General features: G+C 37.4%; 1 protein-coding gene across 1 annotated transcript; it reads right to left on the reverse strand.

The window, feature by feature from the left end:
* Positions 1-207: 207 nt before the first annotated feature.
* On the reverse strand, positions 208-16,438 carry LOC111332077 (mitochondrial enolase superfamily member 1). The gene is made up of 15 exons (XM_088742242.1): positions 16,271-16,438; positions 14,698-14,806; positions 13,134-13,249; positions 12,192-12,278; positions 11,883-11,909; positions 9,949-9,989; positions 9,767-9,798; positions 8,818-8,856; positions 7,971-8,088; positions 5,936-6,023; positions 4,865-4,979; positions 3,820-4,011; positions 2,470-2,569; positions 1,606-1,687; positions 208-876 (listed from the first exon to the last, which is right to left on the reverse strand). Exons 1-15 carry the CDS (start codon positions 16,346-16,348, stop codon positions 766-768), a joined length of 1,335 nt encoding a protein of 444 aa, XP_088598368.1. The 5' UTR covers positions 16,349-16,438; the 3' UTR covers positions 208-765.
* Positions 16,439-16,520: the final 82 nt, after the last annotated feature.

The raw sequence follows: 16,520 nt of genomic DNA on the forward strand, positions 1-16,520 counted from the left end.
CACTAATTGTGTTTAACAATTTTGTCCCCTCCCCCCTCTCCCCCAAGTTACCGTATTCAAAAGGGTCAATACATAATGGAATAGCTTAGGTTGACATTGGAATTTGTGGAACTCCCTAGCATTAAAACAGTCACAACTAATTTTGTCACCCTGGCAACATAAATAATTTACATATTAAACAATTATTTCATACCAATCATCAGCACAACATTTCTTTTTTCATTATTAGCAAACACAATACAAATAATGACCTAAAAAGCAAAAATAGTTGAAGGGTACACATACTGTTAAGTGTCCATGAAACAGAAAGAGTACATCACAAAGGAGAAAAATAACATTTTCTATTATGAAGGGCCAACTAATGCAATTAAATTTAGAATCTTTTACACATTCCACCCTTTGCCAAAAAAATTCAAATTTCAGTACTGGATTTTGTTGGTCCTTGAGGTTCCTAATGCTATATATACATTTTTACTTTCAAATTCTAATTTGCTACTAACTCATTAAGTAATATTTATATTTACTGATCATGTTTGTTTCACTGCTCTAAAATACTTTTGGATTAAAAACCCTTCATTAATTCTTAAAGTTAGTTTTGTACCCATTAATGGATGTTTAGGACTAATGAGGAGGAATTGTCCGAGGCTCAAAGGTGCAATATTAGTGCAAAAATTAACCTTGGGTCATTGCTTTGGAGTGATATGTAATATAATTACTTTTTTCTCCTACACAGAAAATTTCTAAATACAACATTCCACAACATTTTCATTCAACTTTGAAGAGCCCCTGACCCATAAGTTTTTTCCATTCAGAACCATTAGGGAACTCGTAAGCATCCAGAGATTCCTCCTTCATTTCAGCACTATACCCTGGGGACTGAGACAGAACAGAGAACAGTCTTTGGTGTTATTGTAATGACACCTGTCTGTCAGAAGTCATTTTTAGAGTCTCTCTTATTTCTTCCAAGCTTTCCTTACAGGAAAAGAACAGATAATTTCCTGCCCTCTGTGAGAGTGAGAGAGAAAGTAGAAAAAAAAAACCTCTGGGATCTGAGTATGATGATGGTGACTGTTACATCAATCCGCATGATTTTAATTTGTGAATATCTATGATATGATTACAATGAATTGAGAGGTATGGGTTTGATATATCTATACTCTTCTGTCATGATTAACTTGCTTATAGATACATTTCTAACACAGCATGCTGTATAAAACGGTATGGTCTACAAAAAGAAAATTGTGAAGGTGTAGTCTGATCGTCCGGGTGAGTGTAGTCCTGAGAAGGACTGTTGTCAGTGGCAGTGACTGACGTTTCGACAACCTGTGCGGAAGTCATCATCAGAGTCAAGTGAGTGATTGTTGTCAGTAGAATGTTCTTATTCCAGTTCGTGTGAAATGATCGGTTGGTTTTGCCGTGATGTTATTGGCTGTAAGACTCAAGTGATGTAAGTCGTTCGTGATTGGTCTGTTTCGGTCTGTCGGTAAAGCTAGGTTGTTCTTTTTCGGTCGTTTGTGATGTTTATGTCGTGAATGAGTCGTTACAGCAATTGCAAATTCAGAATTCAGCAGATCAGTAATCCTTGTCTTTTTCATATCAACTTACCATAGGAACTTTGTAAGCTCCTTTCTCTACAACACAGGGATGGATAAAATGCTCATGAAGGTGATCTGCAAACTCTGTTACCCTGTAGACCATTAAAGAAAGTGAAGATCCCTTACATAAAAGGTCTTTAGTTTGCATAACAGTTACATACGTTGATCATATTTTTTCAATATAGGCACAGGTAATACTGGTCAATTTGAATGGGATGGATCACAATTTTATACCATCAATCAAGAAACATGCTAGTGCAAAGAAATACTGATAATTTCTCAAAGGTAACATTATTCAGGTCAATATTAGTATCCGAGCAACTGCGGACCTACTCCTCCTCGGACCCAACAACAGTCAACTGACGACATGTTAGGATTAATGTTGGGTTAGGGGAGGGGAGGTATGCAGGTTCTCATAGTAAAATTGCCATTGATCCTGCTATTTGTCATTCTATTTCAATAGTAATGAATTCAAACTCACCTAAAAAGCCACCTTTTGCCTTATGATAGATAAGTTATAGGTGAAAGAATTTTTGGCTAAGGCTTAGGGTGAGCTGAAAGAGGAATTGGCTAGCGCTGTTGAAGGGGAGAAGCGTGGGGAAATTTGAAGAGACTGTGGCATCAGTAGAATTGTGAGAAGAGAGAGATATTGCATGCAACAGTGTATAAAAGGTCTCGAGAATTTCCCTAGGGACTTCTATGGCCAATAGCATTTCTGCCACAAGAGTGCGTAGTTATCTGATTTACTAATTTGACATGCAGTGGCTTTTACGTAAGTGAGAATAGTGCCAAATTTTCCATGGTAATGAATTACTTGGATTTGACCATTATCTTTATAATCTGCTCTGCATCTATCTTATTTAAAACTACAAACCTGTTTTCTAAGGTTGCAGAGACACAGATAAAATCAAAAATTGAAATATGTTGAATGTATTCACAGAGACCAACACCACCACCGTGAGGACAAACAGGAACTGACGAGAAAAAAAAAAATATCATGAAAGTTACATTTTCACCTTACCATGATTAAGTGTAATCTACAGTTGTAATGCACTTTTATGCTAAAAAACCCATCTAAGCATATCTAATGTGAAATTGCACACTAAATATTATACATTCATCATTAGATAACGTTTTATTCAGCCAAATAAAATTTATATGAAATAAAGCTTGGAAAAGTGGTGTTGGGGTTGCTAATTAAAAATAAAGACAAAACTAGAGATAGTCATTGAAGGTTCTCTTGAACTCTGCTGCAAAGTTTGCACACAACGCTAATGGTTCATACCACCAGAGCTCAGTCCAGTTTCCACAGTATCAAGGAAGTTGGAGTAATCATTTGATACTTTCTCTGGATAGGATGCTAGTCTATCAGAGGCAACTGATGTGTCCCTTAAGAATTTTGCCATGTTTCTCAAGTAACATGAAGCATTAATTTTTTTCCAGGTTTCCTGCCAGTCTGCCAAGAGTAGTCGGGGTGTTACGTAAAGAGCTCAACACAACAGCCCTGAGTCAAGGCTCAAATCAGAACCTTTCTACCTGAAGTCCAGCATGCTAAGCTAATCCTTCCTTGTCCTTGTGGCTCCTTAGAGTTTCTTAACACTTTGACCCCTAAGAGTGACTGGTATCTAACTTCTCCTTACAATATCATCCCCGAATCCCACATTAAGGTCATGAGAATAAAAGAAAAGGATCACCAATTAAAGAAGCTCATATCAAGAAGTTTACAATCATGCACCAAGGTCCAAAGGTTTGGAATTCCCTACCTCAAGATCTTATCCTATCCTACAGATTCTCCACCTTTAAGACTTCACTTAAAAAATTCTTCGTTGACATAAAAGTAGATTAAACTTGCCTGCCTGTAATTGGCAAATCTATCTTCTACATGTGTGAGGAACCCAGGTTTGATAAGCTACTAGCTTCTGCTGGGCTTACTCACCACACTTTTTATAAATGATCATAAATAGTAATTTTATATGGATTAAGTGTAATTTGATATTATAGTTGTTATTTTTGATTGTTGTAAACAACTGTAATTTATTTTTGTATGTGTGTGGGTAATTAAGTGGCAAATGATCAAATAAATAAATAAATAAATAAGCTCCTGATTATTAAACAAAGAATCCTTTTCAGTACCTTAGGAAATGTATAGTGAAAAGTAAGGAGAATATGCATACTGATGTTAAGGTGTATAGAGTTAACTTTCAACAATCAGACTCTGCTTTACCTCCAAACTTAGCAGCCATCAGTAACACTGCCAAAACTTCATTTAATCCACCCATGCGGCAGCTGTCAATTTGGCAGAACTGAAACCCTTTGGCTTGAAAAAACTGTTTGAAGATGACCCTGTTCTGACAATGCTCCCCTGTGGCCACACCTATTCCATGAGGTTCCAGTGCTTTGGAAATTGCAGCATGACCTGATTAATGGTTGGATCAGAATAAAATTTAATTATATAACCCATTCACACCAAAGCTTAAACAAGTATTGAAGCTGTCTTGTTAAATGTAGTTCCAATTTTTTCTCTTCAAAGAGGCTGCTTAAACTGAGTTTGTCCACTTCAAATAAAGCACATTGAAAAACCAAGTCAGTAATTACTTGAATCCTATGGAAAATTCAGTTTGTCAGTTTTACCTGTTTCTGATGTTCATTCAGGTTTCATCTGACAATTGTAGTAAAACAAGTGAAGACATAATTCCAACTCATTTATTGTGTCGCTATTGTGTAATCGCTTCTCTATAAATAGGTAATATGAGAATCACTAATTTAATCATTACAATCAACTGTCACTGCACAAACAAAACGAAATATCTGGTTTCAAAGATAGAGAAATTGTTCCTGCGTGGGGGCGTTTCCATGTTTCTGACAACAATTTCACAAGGAGTTCTACTACCCCTTGTGATAAAACTAATTATTGCTCTTAGTCTTTGATCAGTGAGATAAGAGCCATTACCTTTTTACTTTGAATGATGAAACCAAAAAAAAGAAAAATCAACTGTAACTCAAGGAAACGCCCATCAATTGGTGGCTGCCCCTGACTACTTATCCCCGTGTTCCAATGCATCACTCAAGGTTTGTACTTAGCAACACCCCCTAAATTCCTGTTATTGATTGTGTACAAATGCAGTTAATACAGCATAAGCTGTGGGGTCCAAGTTGAAATGCACATGAACTACTTGATTCTCATGTTAAAGCTTATCGAGTTTCTCTCCATGAGTAAAGAGAGTACAGGCTGGAATCTAAAAGTGTATAGTTACTGCTAGCTAATTTACCTAACACATCATCTGGTGAAGTGGGTTCCTCAATCCACACTGGTTTAAATTTTGCCAATTGCATCATATAACTAACAGCCTCCTCAACATCCCAACATTGGTTTGCATCCATTGCCTACAAAACATTGTATCCAATGTAAATGGGAGATCAGAGACAAACAATATGTACATTCTATTTTTTTTTTAAAAATAGGGAACTCAACATTTTGCTGTAAATCTGAAAGGCTTTAAATCTCATTTGGCAGCCATTTATAAATTGATATGAATTCTGCTCACCACTAGTACTAGTGAGGAAAAGAGATCAAAACTGGTGGGGCATTGGTCTAAATAAGCACTGAGTGAACTGCAGTCTGAACATGAGAGTTATAAACATTAAACTTTGATTAACACACACATAGAAAACAGTCATGTTGCCACTGTGGATTTACTTAAACAGTTTTACAAAGGAGTGAATAGTGAAACATAGTACCTGACTTTGACTAAGTACTAGCATACCCAAGTTGAATTGTAATTAGCAGTATATGTCATGCCATATATGAAGAGCTCATGGAAAGGACAACTATTTTATAATTAATAATATACATGAAAAAATTTCTTAGTTGTGATTGGTTAAGATGATTGCAGTTTTCAGTTAATTCAGTGCAGAAGAGAGTTAATTCAGTGCAAAGAAAGAAACAAACCAGACATTCTGATTGGTCAGAATGATTGGTCAATGTTAATGTCAAGGTCAATGTTACTTGCAGGGTTTGAATAAATTATTTTTGCACGTGATGCGCGCGCTTTTCTTCTGCGTAGTTGTGAGAAGCTACCTCGTATTTTTTCATGTATATTATTAATAGATAAGCACATGATTTTCTCGTGCAATTTGGAATAAATAAGCACTTGTAAATTTTTTCAAAGACCACAAATTGCACTCGCCCTACGGGCTCATGCAATTTTGTTAGTCTTTGAAAAAATTTACTCATGCTTATTTATTCCAAATTGCACTCGAAATAATGTGATTATCTCTTCAAATACTTGGCTTAAAACAGCATGAGGTAAAAGTGGACCCCAAAGCAGTCTGACATTTACCAGAAAGTTATCCCATCCAATCTCATCTCGGAATATTGTTGCTCTTCTGATGTCTTCATTTAGATCAGAACCAATTTTCATCTTGAATCTGTATTTGTTGCAAACGATAACAGTTTGCATAATTATTCACTTAACTTCTGAAATTTTTAAAAATGGTGCTTTTTGATTGAATGCTTTAAAACCAAATTAATTACAATTATAGCCAAATAGAAGGAAATGCCTTTGAGAGTCAATGAGAGGTCAAAGAAAAAACAACCAAACTGCCTGGTCTTTTAATGGTAACCAAATGATATTTAGACATCCTACCTTTGTGGGGAAAGGAATAAAAGGAAAATGGAAAGGGTACATCAATGTGCACTAATAGATATATATCAAGATAAGGGTATTTCATATGAAGACTTGCTCTATTGTATCGGCTTGCATACGACACTGAAGAGTCGTAGGATTCAAGACATGTTGCTAAAAGTCAATAACTGCTTTCTATATAAGGCTCTCAGACCTACTGCTGACTTAATTAAACCAAGGAGGACTGATTACAATTTAAGAGGCACTTTCCTTATCTAAGGTTAACAGTACCAAGCATGGTCTTAAGTCACTTTGTTATTTTGCTGCTAAGACTTGGAATGCGCTACCAGATGCTATACGCGCAAAGGCTAGCACAAGACCGTTTCTTCACGACATCCATCGCCTAAAATTTTAAGTTTTTAGTTTTTTTGATATCTGTTTTACTACACATGTATACAAATATATATTTAAATTTGCAATATCCTTTTTATAATAATATTTTACCTAATGTAAATTCTTGATGTAGGTTGTAATGTTTATTGAGTATTTTGTTGTGGGCTTCCTGGAAAGTAGCTTGTAGCTAAGTGTGGTGCCACATTAAACAAAGAACTGCTGCTACTGCTACTGCTGCTGCTGCTACTAACTACTTACGCATCCTACCATTTGAAGTCCATTATATTGTTCTATAAACTTTTGCTTAAGTCTGCAATTGTGCAGACTCAAGATTTTCTCATTTCATTGTTGAATGCAATATTTTGGTGAATTCATTCAGTCCATTACCCCTAATGAAAGAACTGATGGAGCAGGGTTGTTGCTGAGCGCTGGCTGCCTTCAAAATTCACTGGATCTAGAAGGGGCAATTGCTGGCTGGATTTTTGTTTGGTGATTGCTTGGTAAAAAGCACAACAGGCACTTCTGAGGTTACACATTTACAGTCATTCACCACCTTTGAGCCGCCTCACGTGAAATTTCAGAAATTGCAGCATCATTTCTTAGTTACAACCCTGGACAGAGGCACTAATGCTGTTAGATTGTTTAGATTATCACTATGAGTAACTTATACACTATAACTTTACAGGTCTTCAATTCTGCCCCATCTAACCTACTGTCATCTAGTATGGCACTTTTGTAATGCATCGGATCGGAGAAAGCTTGAGCGGATTCAGGAGCGAGCACTTAAGGTGGTGTACAAAACTAGATCAGCGTCCTATCAAGAACTGCTAAGTCGCGACAAACTACCGACGTTGAACAATCGGCGCCTACAAGACATTGCCACTTTGATGTTTAATATTAAGCACAGTCTTGTACCTGAGAATATTTCTGACTTATTTAATATAAAGAACACTCAGTATAATTTACGGAACAGTAACTTCGAACTGCCAAGATTCGAAACTGTAAGATTTGGTAGGAATTCTATTAAATATATGGGACCTCTCATCTGGTCGAAGTTAACAAGACACCTAAGAACGATAGAAACTCTAAATTCGTTCAAGAAGAACATAGAAAAGTCGACCTTTCAACTCTCGTTGAAATTTAAAATTTAACTAAATAACTTTATAATCTTTTTAATTATCTACTGTAAATAACTATTACCTACATATGTAAATGTATTTGACTTTTAAATCTTTTAGTGTCCCCCAATAGCTTATAGCTAAAAACATAGACACTTAAATAAAGTTTTTCATTCATTCATTCATAATTCTGTACAGGTTTCAATAAAACTAATTAAAACAGAGCATTGACATATAACCTTGTCCACCCAGCCTTGAGATATTTTTGACACAGTTCACGAAGCTGAGTTTCAGTGTAGCCAAGCCACCCAGCAGATGTTGTGTAGGAAGGATATCCCTTAGCAATGATCTCTTGTTCTGAAAGCACATGAAAATTGTACTTAACTATATAACTGTAGAGTAGAGAAGTTGATGATATCTTCCAAACCACCTAGTCAGTTATCCTGACATGATACAGGCTTACTCAATGGAAGGAATCAAAATGCTTAATAAATTATCAATCATTGAACAATAATTACAATTGTAGAAAATATTTTAAACACTAACAACAACAACAACAACAATTTAACATTTATATAGCACAAACTACTATATAGATAATCAGTCACGCTTTACAATCAGTTAAGGTGAGATCGGACAACAGAATTCATCAGGCGCACTATGCAGCCACTTCAGTCCATGTATTGATCTCACCTTCCCTCCCCAATTCACCCTAGATTAGACACTACACAAAGATAGACCACAACACTGGGCACTATGTGCCCTACTCTTTTCAAAGAGTGTGTGGGTTCTTTAATGTCCCACAATTTTTATCACATATAAGGGCTTGTGAGACGGGACCTCCATTTATCGTCCCTATCCGAGAAGACTGGAAAGTCTAACCATTTGCAGATATTATTACAAAGGCAGCACTTTCTTCTCAGTTATTTAAAGACCCTGAGTGTTGGTCCGGCCAGAGTCGAACTCTCGACCTCCCGCACAACAGTCCAGCGCTATACCAATTGAGCTAACCGGGAGGTGGTTAGCTCACTTGTTAAAATACCTCTTTAAATTGTTAAAATACCTCTTAGCTCAATGTTCAAATACCTCTTTCTTTTTTGCCACTTACATTCTTCTGAAGAATAGCTATAAAGAAACAACATAAATTGTATGAAATATACTCTGATAAAATAGTTTATCAAAGATTATGTTTTATTTTCTTGGCAAGATTGGTAAAACTAAGTGAGATGTTTTATTTTCTTAGTAAGATTGGTAAAACTAAGTGAGTACATTAAAATGCTCTATTCTCAGCTACCGTATTTCCTCGAATGATAGCAGGGGACGATAATTTCTTTTTTCGCACCAAAAGGGGGCAATTATTGGAGGGAAAGCGATTATTCGAGGAAGGCGTTTATTTCAATATTTCTTGCAGAAGGTCATGCCTTAAATATTTTTTTTAATCAGACCATTAAATAAAAAAAATAATCACACCAAATATAAACTGAATGTGGGCTTTTTAGTGTTTCAAATTTGTTTTGTTGATTACGGTAATCAATGTTCAATGTCAATATCTTTGGCGTCAGAGCCTGAATCATTGCTGATGACTTTAACTGGATCAGAATCCATTTCAGCTTCATCATTCAGATTTACCGCAATGGAGATCCCTGCAAATGGGTTGGTATGAGGACCTGTGATGATGTCGTAGCCTCTCCAACCTGGCATGACAAGGTTGATCAGCCTTAAAGCAATGGATGTTGTCTTGAGAGGGAGGGGGTACGAAAAAGAGAAAGAGAAAATGGCGAGGGGAAGGGGAGGGGGCGATTATTCAAGGGGGGCAATTATTTGAGGAGGTGATAAATCGAGGAACAGCTATTATTCGAGGAAATACGGTATTTACCATCAGTGTCACAATAGTAGAAAAATGACAAAGAGCAACTGGAATATTTGAGGGATGGGTACTTTTTCAGAACTTCGAAACTTGGTATTCAGAACGTCTTCACTCCATCACAGAAAGGCTTAAACAGTACATTAACAATAAAATACAAGGATGACTGACCAATGGCTTCATCTTTTGTCAACACATCCGACCTGTGGACACAGAAAACACAATCAAAATGACAGTGACATAAAAATAATTGTATGTTACTGTAATTCTGTATTTCCTACATTTTTTTCTTATCGTTTGTTTCATATAATATATACAATCACACAACAAAAGCTTACCACACAAATACTTACAGGTAACTTAGGTCAATTGTTGACACTAGTTTTTCTGGAGACTATAAAGAAAGATAAAAAAATCCTGAATACTTTACTTGGTTGACTTTTAATGGCCATAGCCTTTTTTTCTGTTCCATTGTCTAGTCATATCTTCCTTTTTGGAATCTTCACCCAACCCTCTACCAGTGACCTCTGACCCCATGTTAATGCCCTAGCCCTTATAACAGTCACTGACTGCTATCGCTAAAGCCCTTGAAGTCCTTCTCCCTAAACCACTCATTCCTATTTACACCACTCTCACCCCTTAATTGTCACAAAATTCCGCCACTACACCCCCTACAGCCCTCCTTCCCCAACCACTCACTTGCACCTGCACAGCTCTTACTCCCAACCACTCATTTGCACCTCCACAGCTCTTACTCCCAACCACTCATTTGTACCTCCACAGCTCTTACTCCCAACCACTCATTTGTACCTCCACAGCTCTTACTCCCAACCACTCATTTGTACCTCCACAGCTCTTACTCCCAACCACTCATTTACACCTCCACAGCTCTTACTCCCAACCACTCATTTGCACCTCCACAGCTCTTACTCCCAACCACTCATTTGTACCTCCACAGCTCTTACTCCCAACCACTCATTTGCACCTCCACAGCTCTTACTCCCAACCACTCATTTGCACCTCCACAGCTCTTACTCCCAACCACTCATTTGCACCTCCACAGCTCTTACTCCCAACCACTCATTTGCACCTCCACAGCTCTTACTCCCAACCACTCATTTACACCTCCACAGCTCTTACTCCCAACCACTCATTTGCACCTCCACAGCTCTTACTCCCAACCACTCATTTGTACCTCCACAGCTCTTACTCCCAACCACTCATTTGCACCTCCACAGCTCTTACTCCCAACCACTCATTTGTACCTCCACAGCTCTTACTCCCAACCACTCATTTGTACCTCCACAGCTCTTACTCCCAACCACTCATTTGCACCTCCACAGCTCTTACTCCCAACCACTCATTTACACCTCCACAGCTCTTACTCCCAACCACTCATTTGCACCTCCACAGCTCTTACTCCCAACCACTCATTTGTACCTCCACAGCTCTTACTCCCAACCACTCATTTGCACCTCCACAGCTCTTACTCCCAACCACTCATTTGCTCCTCCACAGCTCTTACTCCCAACCACTCATTTGCTCCTCCACAGTTCTTACTCCCAACCACTCATTTACACCTGCACAGCTCTTACTCCCAGCCACTCATTTACACCTGCACAGCTCTTACTCCCAACCACTCATTTACACCTCCACAGCTCTAACTCCCAACCACTCATCTGCACCTGCACAGCTCTTACTCCCAACCACTCATTTGCACCTCCACAGCTCTTACTCCCAACCCCTCATTTGCACCTCCACAGCTCTTACTCCCAACCACTCATTTGCACCTCTACAGCTCTTACTCCCAACCACTCATTTGCACCTCCACAGCTCTTACTCCCAACCACTCATTTGTACCTCCGCAGCTCTTACTCCCAACCACTCATTTGTACCTCCACAGCTCTTACTCCCAACCACTCATTTGTACCTCCACAGCTCTTACTCCCAACCACTCATTTGTACCTCCACAGCTCTTACTCCCAACCACTCATTTGCACCTGCACAGCTCTTACTCCCAACCACTCATTTGCACCTCCACAGCTCTTACTCCCAACCACTCATTTGCACCTCCACAGCTCTCACCCCAAACCAGTCACTGCCAACCTGAAATTTACCCCCACCTTTCTGCTTCTACCACCCACTTTTCACCCCTGCACCTTCACTGTCTCATTCCAAATCCTAACCCTCTAGAGCAGCGTCACAGGGGATTACGTGAGAGTAGTAAAGGAAACTTAAAACTAAAAGAGCAAAGCAGGTTGCACAACAGGATTTTCAAGTGACTCACCATATCTGTGAGAAGTTTCCAAAGAGGCTGGATAGAAAAAAAAATCACAGAATATCATCTATCCCTGATTGAATTGACCACTTCTAGTGATTAAAATGAAATTCAAGCAAAGTAATCGGTTGTCATATTCGTTTGTTATCACACATGAAAAGGAGACTTGGTATCAATTTGAAAAAGACAAAGCACCACAAAGACATTACTCCGCAACATTGCTTTGAATGGTCACACATTATGTGTTAATTAACTACTCTAACCTGTTTAGGCCACAAGTGAATTAAATGAAACCAATGAATAGCTGTCTCGCATTACCTTGCCTTCCATCTTTGCCCAGAGATCCCACAATGCATTGACAACAGCAGCCAATGCAAGATGGATAACACCTTTTTCTGGACCAAGCTTAAAACCAAAAAATAACAAGACAAGATCAAGAGGATTTCAAAGACATTAACAATTTGGGTGATTTAAGCATTATTTTGTAACAAACAACAAAGGGCCAGAAGAGGAGGTAAAAACTGTCATCTTTTTTTGGTGGGTTAGTTGGAATGGGACACTAAGTAACTGATGTTTGAATTTTTTGTAAAAGAGAAGAAGCATTTACTTTCAAAAGATTCCAATGAAAATATTATTCAATGAAGAGCAAAATTAAAAAAACCTTTCAGTTTATCTGAAATAAACTCACTCAGACAAGTATGTTATGGTCTCTTGCCACTGGTGTCTGAATAATAACTGTTAGCAAAAATTAACGGCATTGGAGCCACACTTCCTGTAGTCTCCTTCACAGCCATTGTTTGGTCTCGTCATGCAATGCACTCTCTCCTCCTGTTGTGTGATGAGATCAAACAATGGCCTGCTTTCAGGCTAAGAATGTGCTTTAAGTCTGCCATTCTTTTGTCTGAGACAAAATAAATATTATTCAGTTACAGATAGTTGCCTCAAAATTATTCTCCCATTTTGCAGTGTACATGTAAAGCAATCCGAAACTGCATTTTGTCACTAACAGCCTATAACCAAAGACATTTGATGATAAAAAAATTCCAATAAAATACTTCTTAAACCATCCAGATACATTTTTAAAAAATGATAAAAAGCTTTTTTATCTTAATGGTTTTAGAAGTATTTTATCACAATTTTTTTTATTGTCAAATGTTTTTCTAAATTGCACCTCTGTCTTAAAAGAAACTAAAAAATTGAATGGTATTCACTTGGAAAATAGTTAAATAAGTACCACATATCTTTGTAATGACTTCTTACCCATCTAAACTGGCTTTCATGAGCCAGTTCACTCCAAACTGAAGCAAAGTTACCAAAGATTTCATCAGTTGTCCTACCAATGAGCATTTTTCCATATGTTTTTACAGCTTCCATTACTAATGAGCAATTGAAACACAATTTATCAAATAAGTATATTTAACAATTATTCCACGAGCGTGCGTTAGATATGAGATGATAGATAGCCAACGAGGTGCGTAGCACCGAGTTGACTATAATCATCTCATATCCAACAAGGGCGAGTGGAATAATTGTTTTATTAAAAAACGTTAAATTAAATTATTAAATTTTATTAAATTTTACTAAAATTTTAGCTCCCTTTTAATTTTAAGCTGACACGTACGCTTGCCATATTTGTAGATTATGGTATATTGGCTGATATACCATAATGGCTAAGCCAATAAAAAGTCTTGAATTGCATTATCCAATGATCTAGTTTTTAATCATTACTATTTTTACCTAATCACCACAGGGACGAGGACTTACAGTTAAGAAAATGATATACAATAAAGATTTGGAGGGGGAAAAGGATAATTAAGACAAATGTTTGCCCTTGTTTAATTTGAATGTATTGTTCGTAACAATAAAACCCAACAGTTACAGGAATGCTGTTGCAAATTTTTGTCTTATTGGTCACAAATAATTGGAACAATTTTCTGAACATAAATTAGGCTTTTAAAAAGTCAGAAAGGAAGATTTCAACAATATTCACATAAAATAAAGCTTTTTTGAACAATTAGTTTGCTGTAGTTGTTGTTGTATGCCTTTAACTTGCATATTAAATTTGCAGGCTTACTATTAATAGTTATTCTAGATGGAATGTTCTTTGTTTGTACTATAATTATATACAGTTTGAGCTTAAAATAGAATTATTCATAGCGTGTATGAATGTGAAAAAGTTAGACTGTTGAGTTGCTGAATAAACTTCACTCTTAAAAAGGAAAGCTTTTCTTGTCTGAAAACATCTTCATGTTTGAAGTAAGAAAAGCCCTGCATAAGGAAACAGTAGTCTATTGCATCACTATGAAGGATGTATACATGTATGGAAAAGGGCAGAAATAATCAGTGTTTGTAAAAGTGATTCAAGAAAGATAGGAAACAATAAATATATTAAGTAGGTTTGACAGTTGGTCTGTGTTGTGAAAAACTGTGACCTAGGACTTTAAATTACATTTTCAAGACCTCAGTTACAATTTTTCATTGCATGACCAGCTAATCTCCTTTGCAGCCATTCTTTGGTTTTGTCTTGCATCATGCTTTGATTCCCACCCACAAAAGAGAGCATGTTACTTGATGAGACCAAACAGTGGCTATGAGGGAACAACTAATTCATATATTAATATTACATAACCTGATAAAAATGTCAAACATTAGTCATGATTGCAGTAGACAGAAAATCTAAGTACCCAGACATCTCATTGTTTACTGATATTTCCTTTACTAAAGTGCTTCTTCTAAACTTAAATTTGAAAAATTTATTGCATCATTCATTAATGAAAAGGAAGAAGTTGACACATAAAGAGTCAAATGGAAGCAATATACATACCTAGTTCATTGCCTCGTCCCAAAGTGAAAGTAAGGCCATGCCCTTCAATGTTATCCACTCTATCCGTTTCAAAGACAATATAGGCTGCTGAGTAGTCTGGTGACTTGTGCTGTAAACATAACGTAAAAAGTCTGTTTACGAGCCTAGTGGCCCATCAGGCGGGTGCTTAACTCCGGTTTCTGTAGCATGAAGCGACTAGGAGTATTTCTACTCCCCCCTGGATGGGATGCCAGTCCATCGCAGGGTTACCCCCCAGCATTAAATTGCCGGTACCCATTTATACACCTGGGTGAAGAGAGGCATTGTGAAAGTAAAGTGCCTTGCCTAAGAACAACACAATGTCCCAGCTGGGGCTCGAACCCGGACCACTCGATCCAGAGTCGAGCGCACTAACCATGAGGCCACCGCTGTAAACATAATAGGTGATAATTGTGTACATGCAGAGTACTAATAATCATATATCTCATGGAACATTGATCCCTATTTCACAAATAACTTTACCGAATACTCATTAACTAAGTTCCCAGGAACACATGCACAAGGTTGAAAAATCATTTTTTCAGAATCTTTTGGCAATCAAACTACACCAAAAACAGGTTTTACCAGTGTTTGACTGGAAAACTGTAGTCTATAAAAGAATATGGTCGTTTTTATTTAACCTAATTACAGGAAAGTAGGCATAAAGACATTGATCCTTATTTCACAAATAACTAATTACCAAATACTCATTAAGTTCCCTGGAAAACTGTGATGCACAGGGTTGACAAATCCTTTTTTCAGAATTTTTTGACAATAAAACTACACTAAAAAAAGGTTTCACCAGTGTCTGACTGGAAAACTGTAGTCTATAAAAGAATAAGGTAGATTTTATTTAACCTCATCACAGGAATGAAGGCAAAAAGAAACCACTGCAGAGGGTCCCCTATACCTCTTTGCAAAACTCACTTTTGTATCACAATCAAATACCAAAAACTCTTTCACACTCATGTGAAATTCCAGACAATCACATTGAATTAATAATTTGACTTTTTCTAGTCTTAGCAAGTCTTAGGCGACAGAAGATGAAGTTATGTCATATTCATATTGTATTTGTTTAAAGACTAAGGTGGTCTATAATATAAAATTTTTATGACTTTTATCGATCCTTATCAAGCCCATCCCCTGTCAAAACCCCGGTCACAACTTAACCAGAGCCATTCGAGAGCAGAACGCGCATTTCCAAAACAAATTCATCACGCTTTACAAAATGGTTCACAAATCACATTTTCATGATTGACAAAGTGATGTGACATGGCTTCATAAAGCGCCTGATAATTCCTTTTGAAACTGGTGTTAGTCATGGGACTACTTCTCTTTTCCTTATTACTCTCTCTCTGCTGACCCCACCCTTTGTACCCCAGGCCGGACCAACGGAAAAGCTATGGGATAGGGCTGAGGTGGGAGAGATACGAAAAATAATTCGAAGGGTTCGGAAGCCCACTTCGTCGACATGCTTCGAGATACACTGATACAACGTAGGTTAATTAATCTACTCTCAGACGATTTGCTTTGAAGGTTTTCCTATAGTTCTCACCATAGCGTCTGAGCCATGAAGTTCCAGAGACGTTGGAAAGCGTATATCGCGGACAGAGAGTCCAGTGAGCTTCACCATCGTTGCAAAGTTGAGCTAACAATGATTAGTTACGGGTTCTCCCTGGTCGAAAATGAAAATGTCACGAGTTCATTTCTGTGGTCAAGTGCATCATTTTACATCATCGATGACCGAGTGGGATTGAAACGAGTTCAGACAAATACCGCTGACTTTTCGCGGGAAATTTTCAATA

This window comes from Stylophora pistillata, chromosome 13 (genome assembly GCF_964205215.1).
Source record: "Stylophora pistillata chromosome 13, jaStyPist1.2, whole genome shotgun sequence".
NCBI lineage: Eukaryota > Metazoa > Cnidaria > Anthozoa > Scleractinia > Pocilloporidae > Stylophora > Stylophora pistillata.

What these genes read in the sequence shown, in the direction of transcription:
- LOC111332077 (XM_088742242.1), bottom strand. Translation starts at nt 16,348, where the DNA reads ATGGTGAAGCTCACTGGACTCTCTGTCCGCGATATACGCTTTCCAACG. An exon ending in TTGGATGGGATAACTTTCTG is followed by an intron (nt 4,980 to 5,935) that starts GTAAATGTCAGA and finishes AATGTTTTGTAG; the next exon opens with GCAATGGATGCAAACCAATG. An exon ending in GAGCTTACAAAGTTCCTATG is followed by an intron (nt 877 to 1,605) that starts GTAAGTTGATAT and finishes GTTCTGTCTCAG; the next exon opens with TCCCCAGGGTATAGTGCTGA.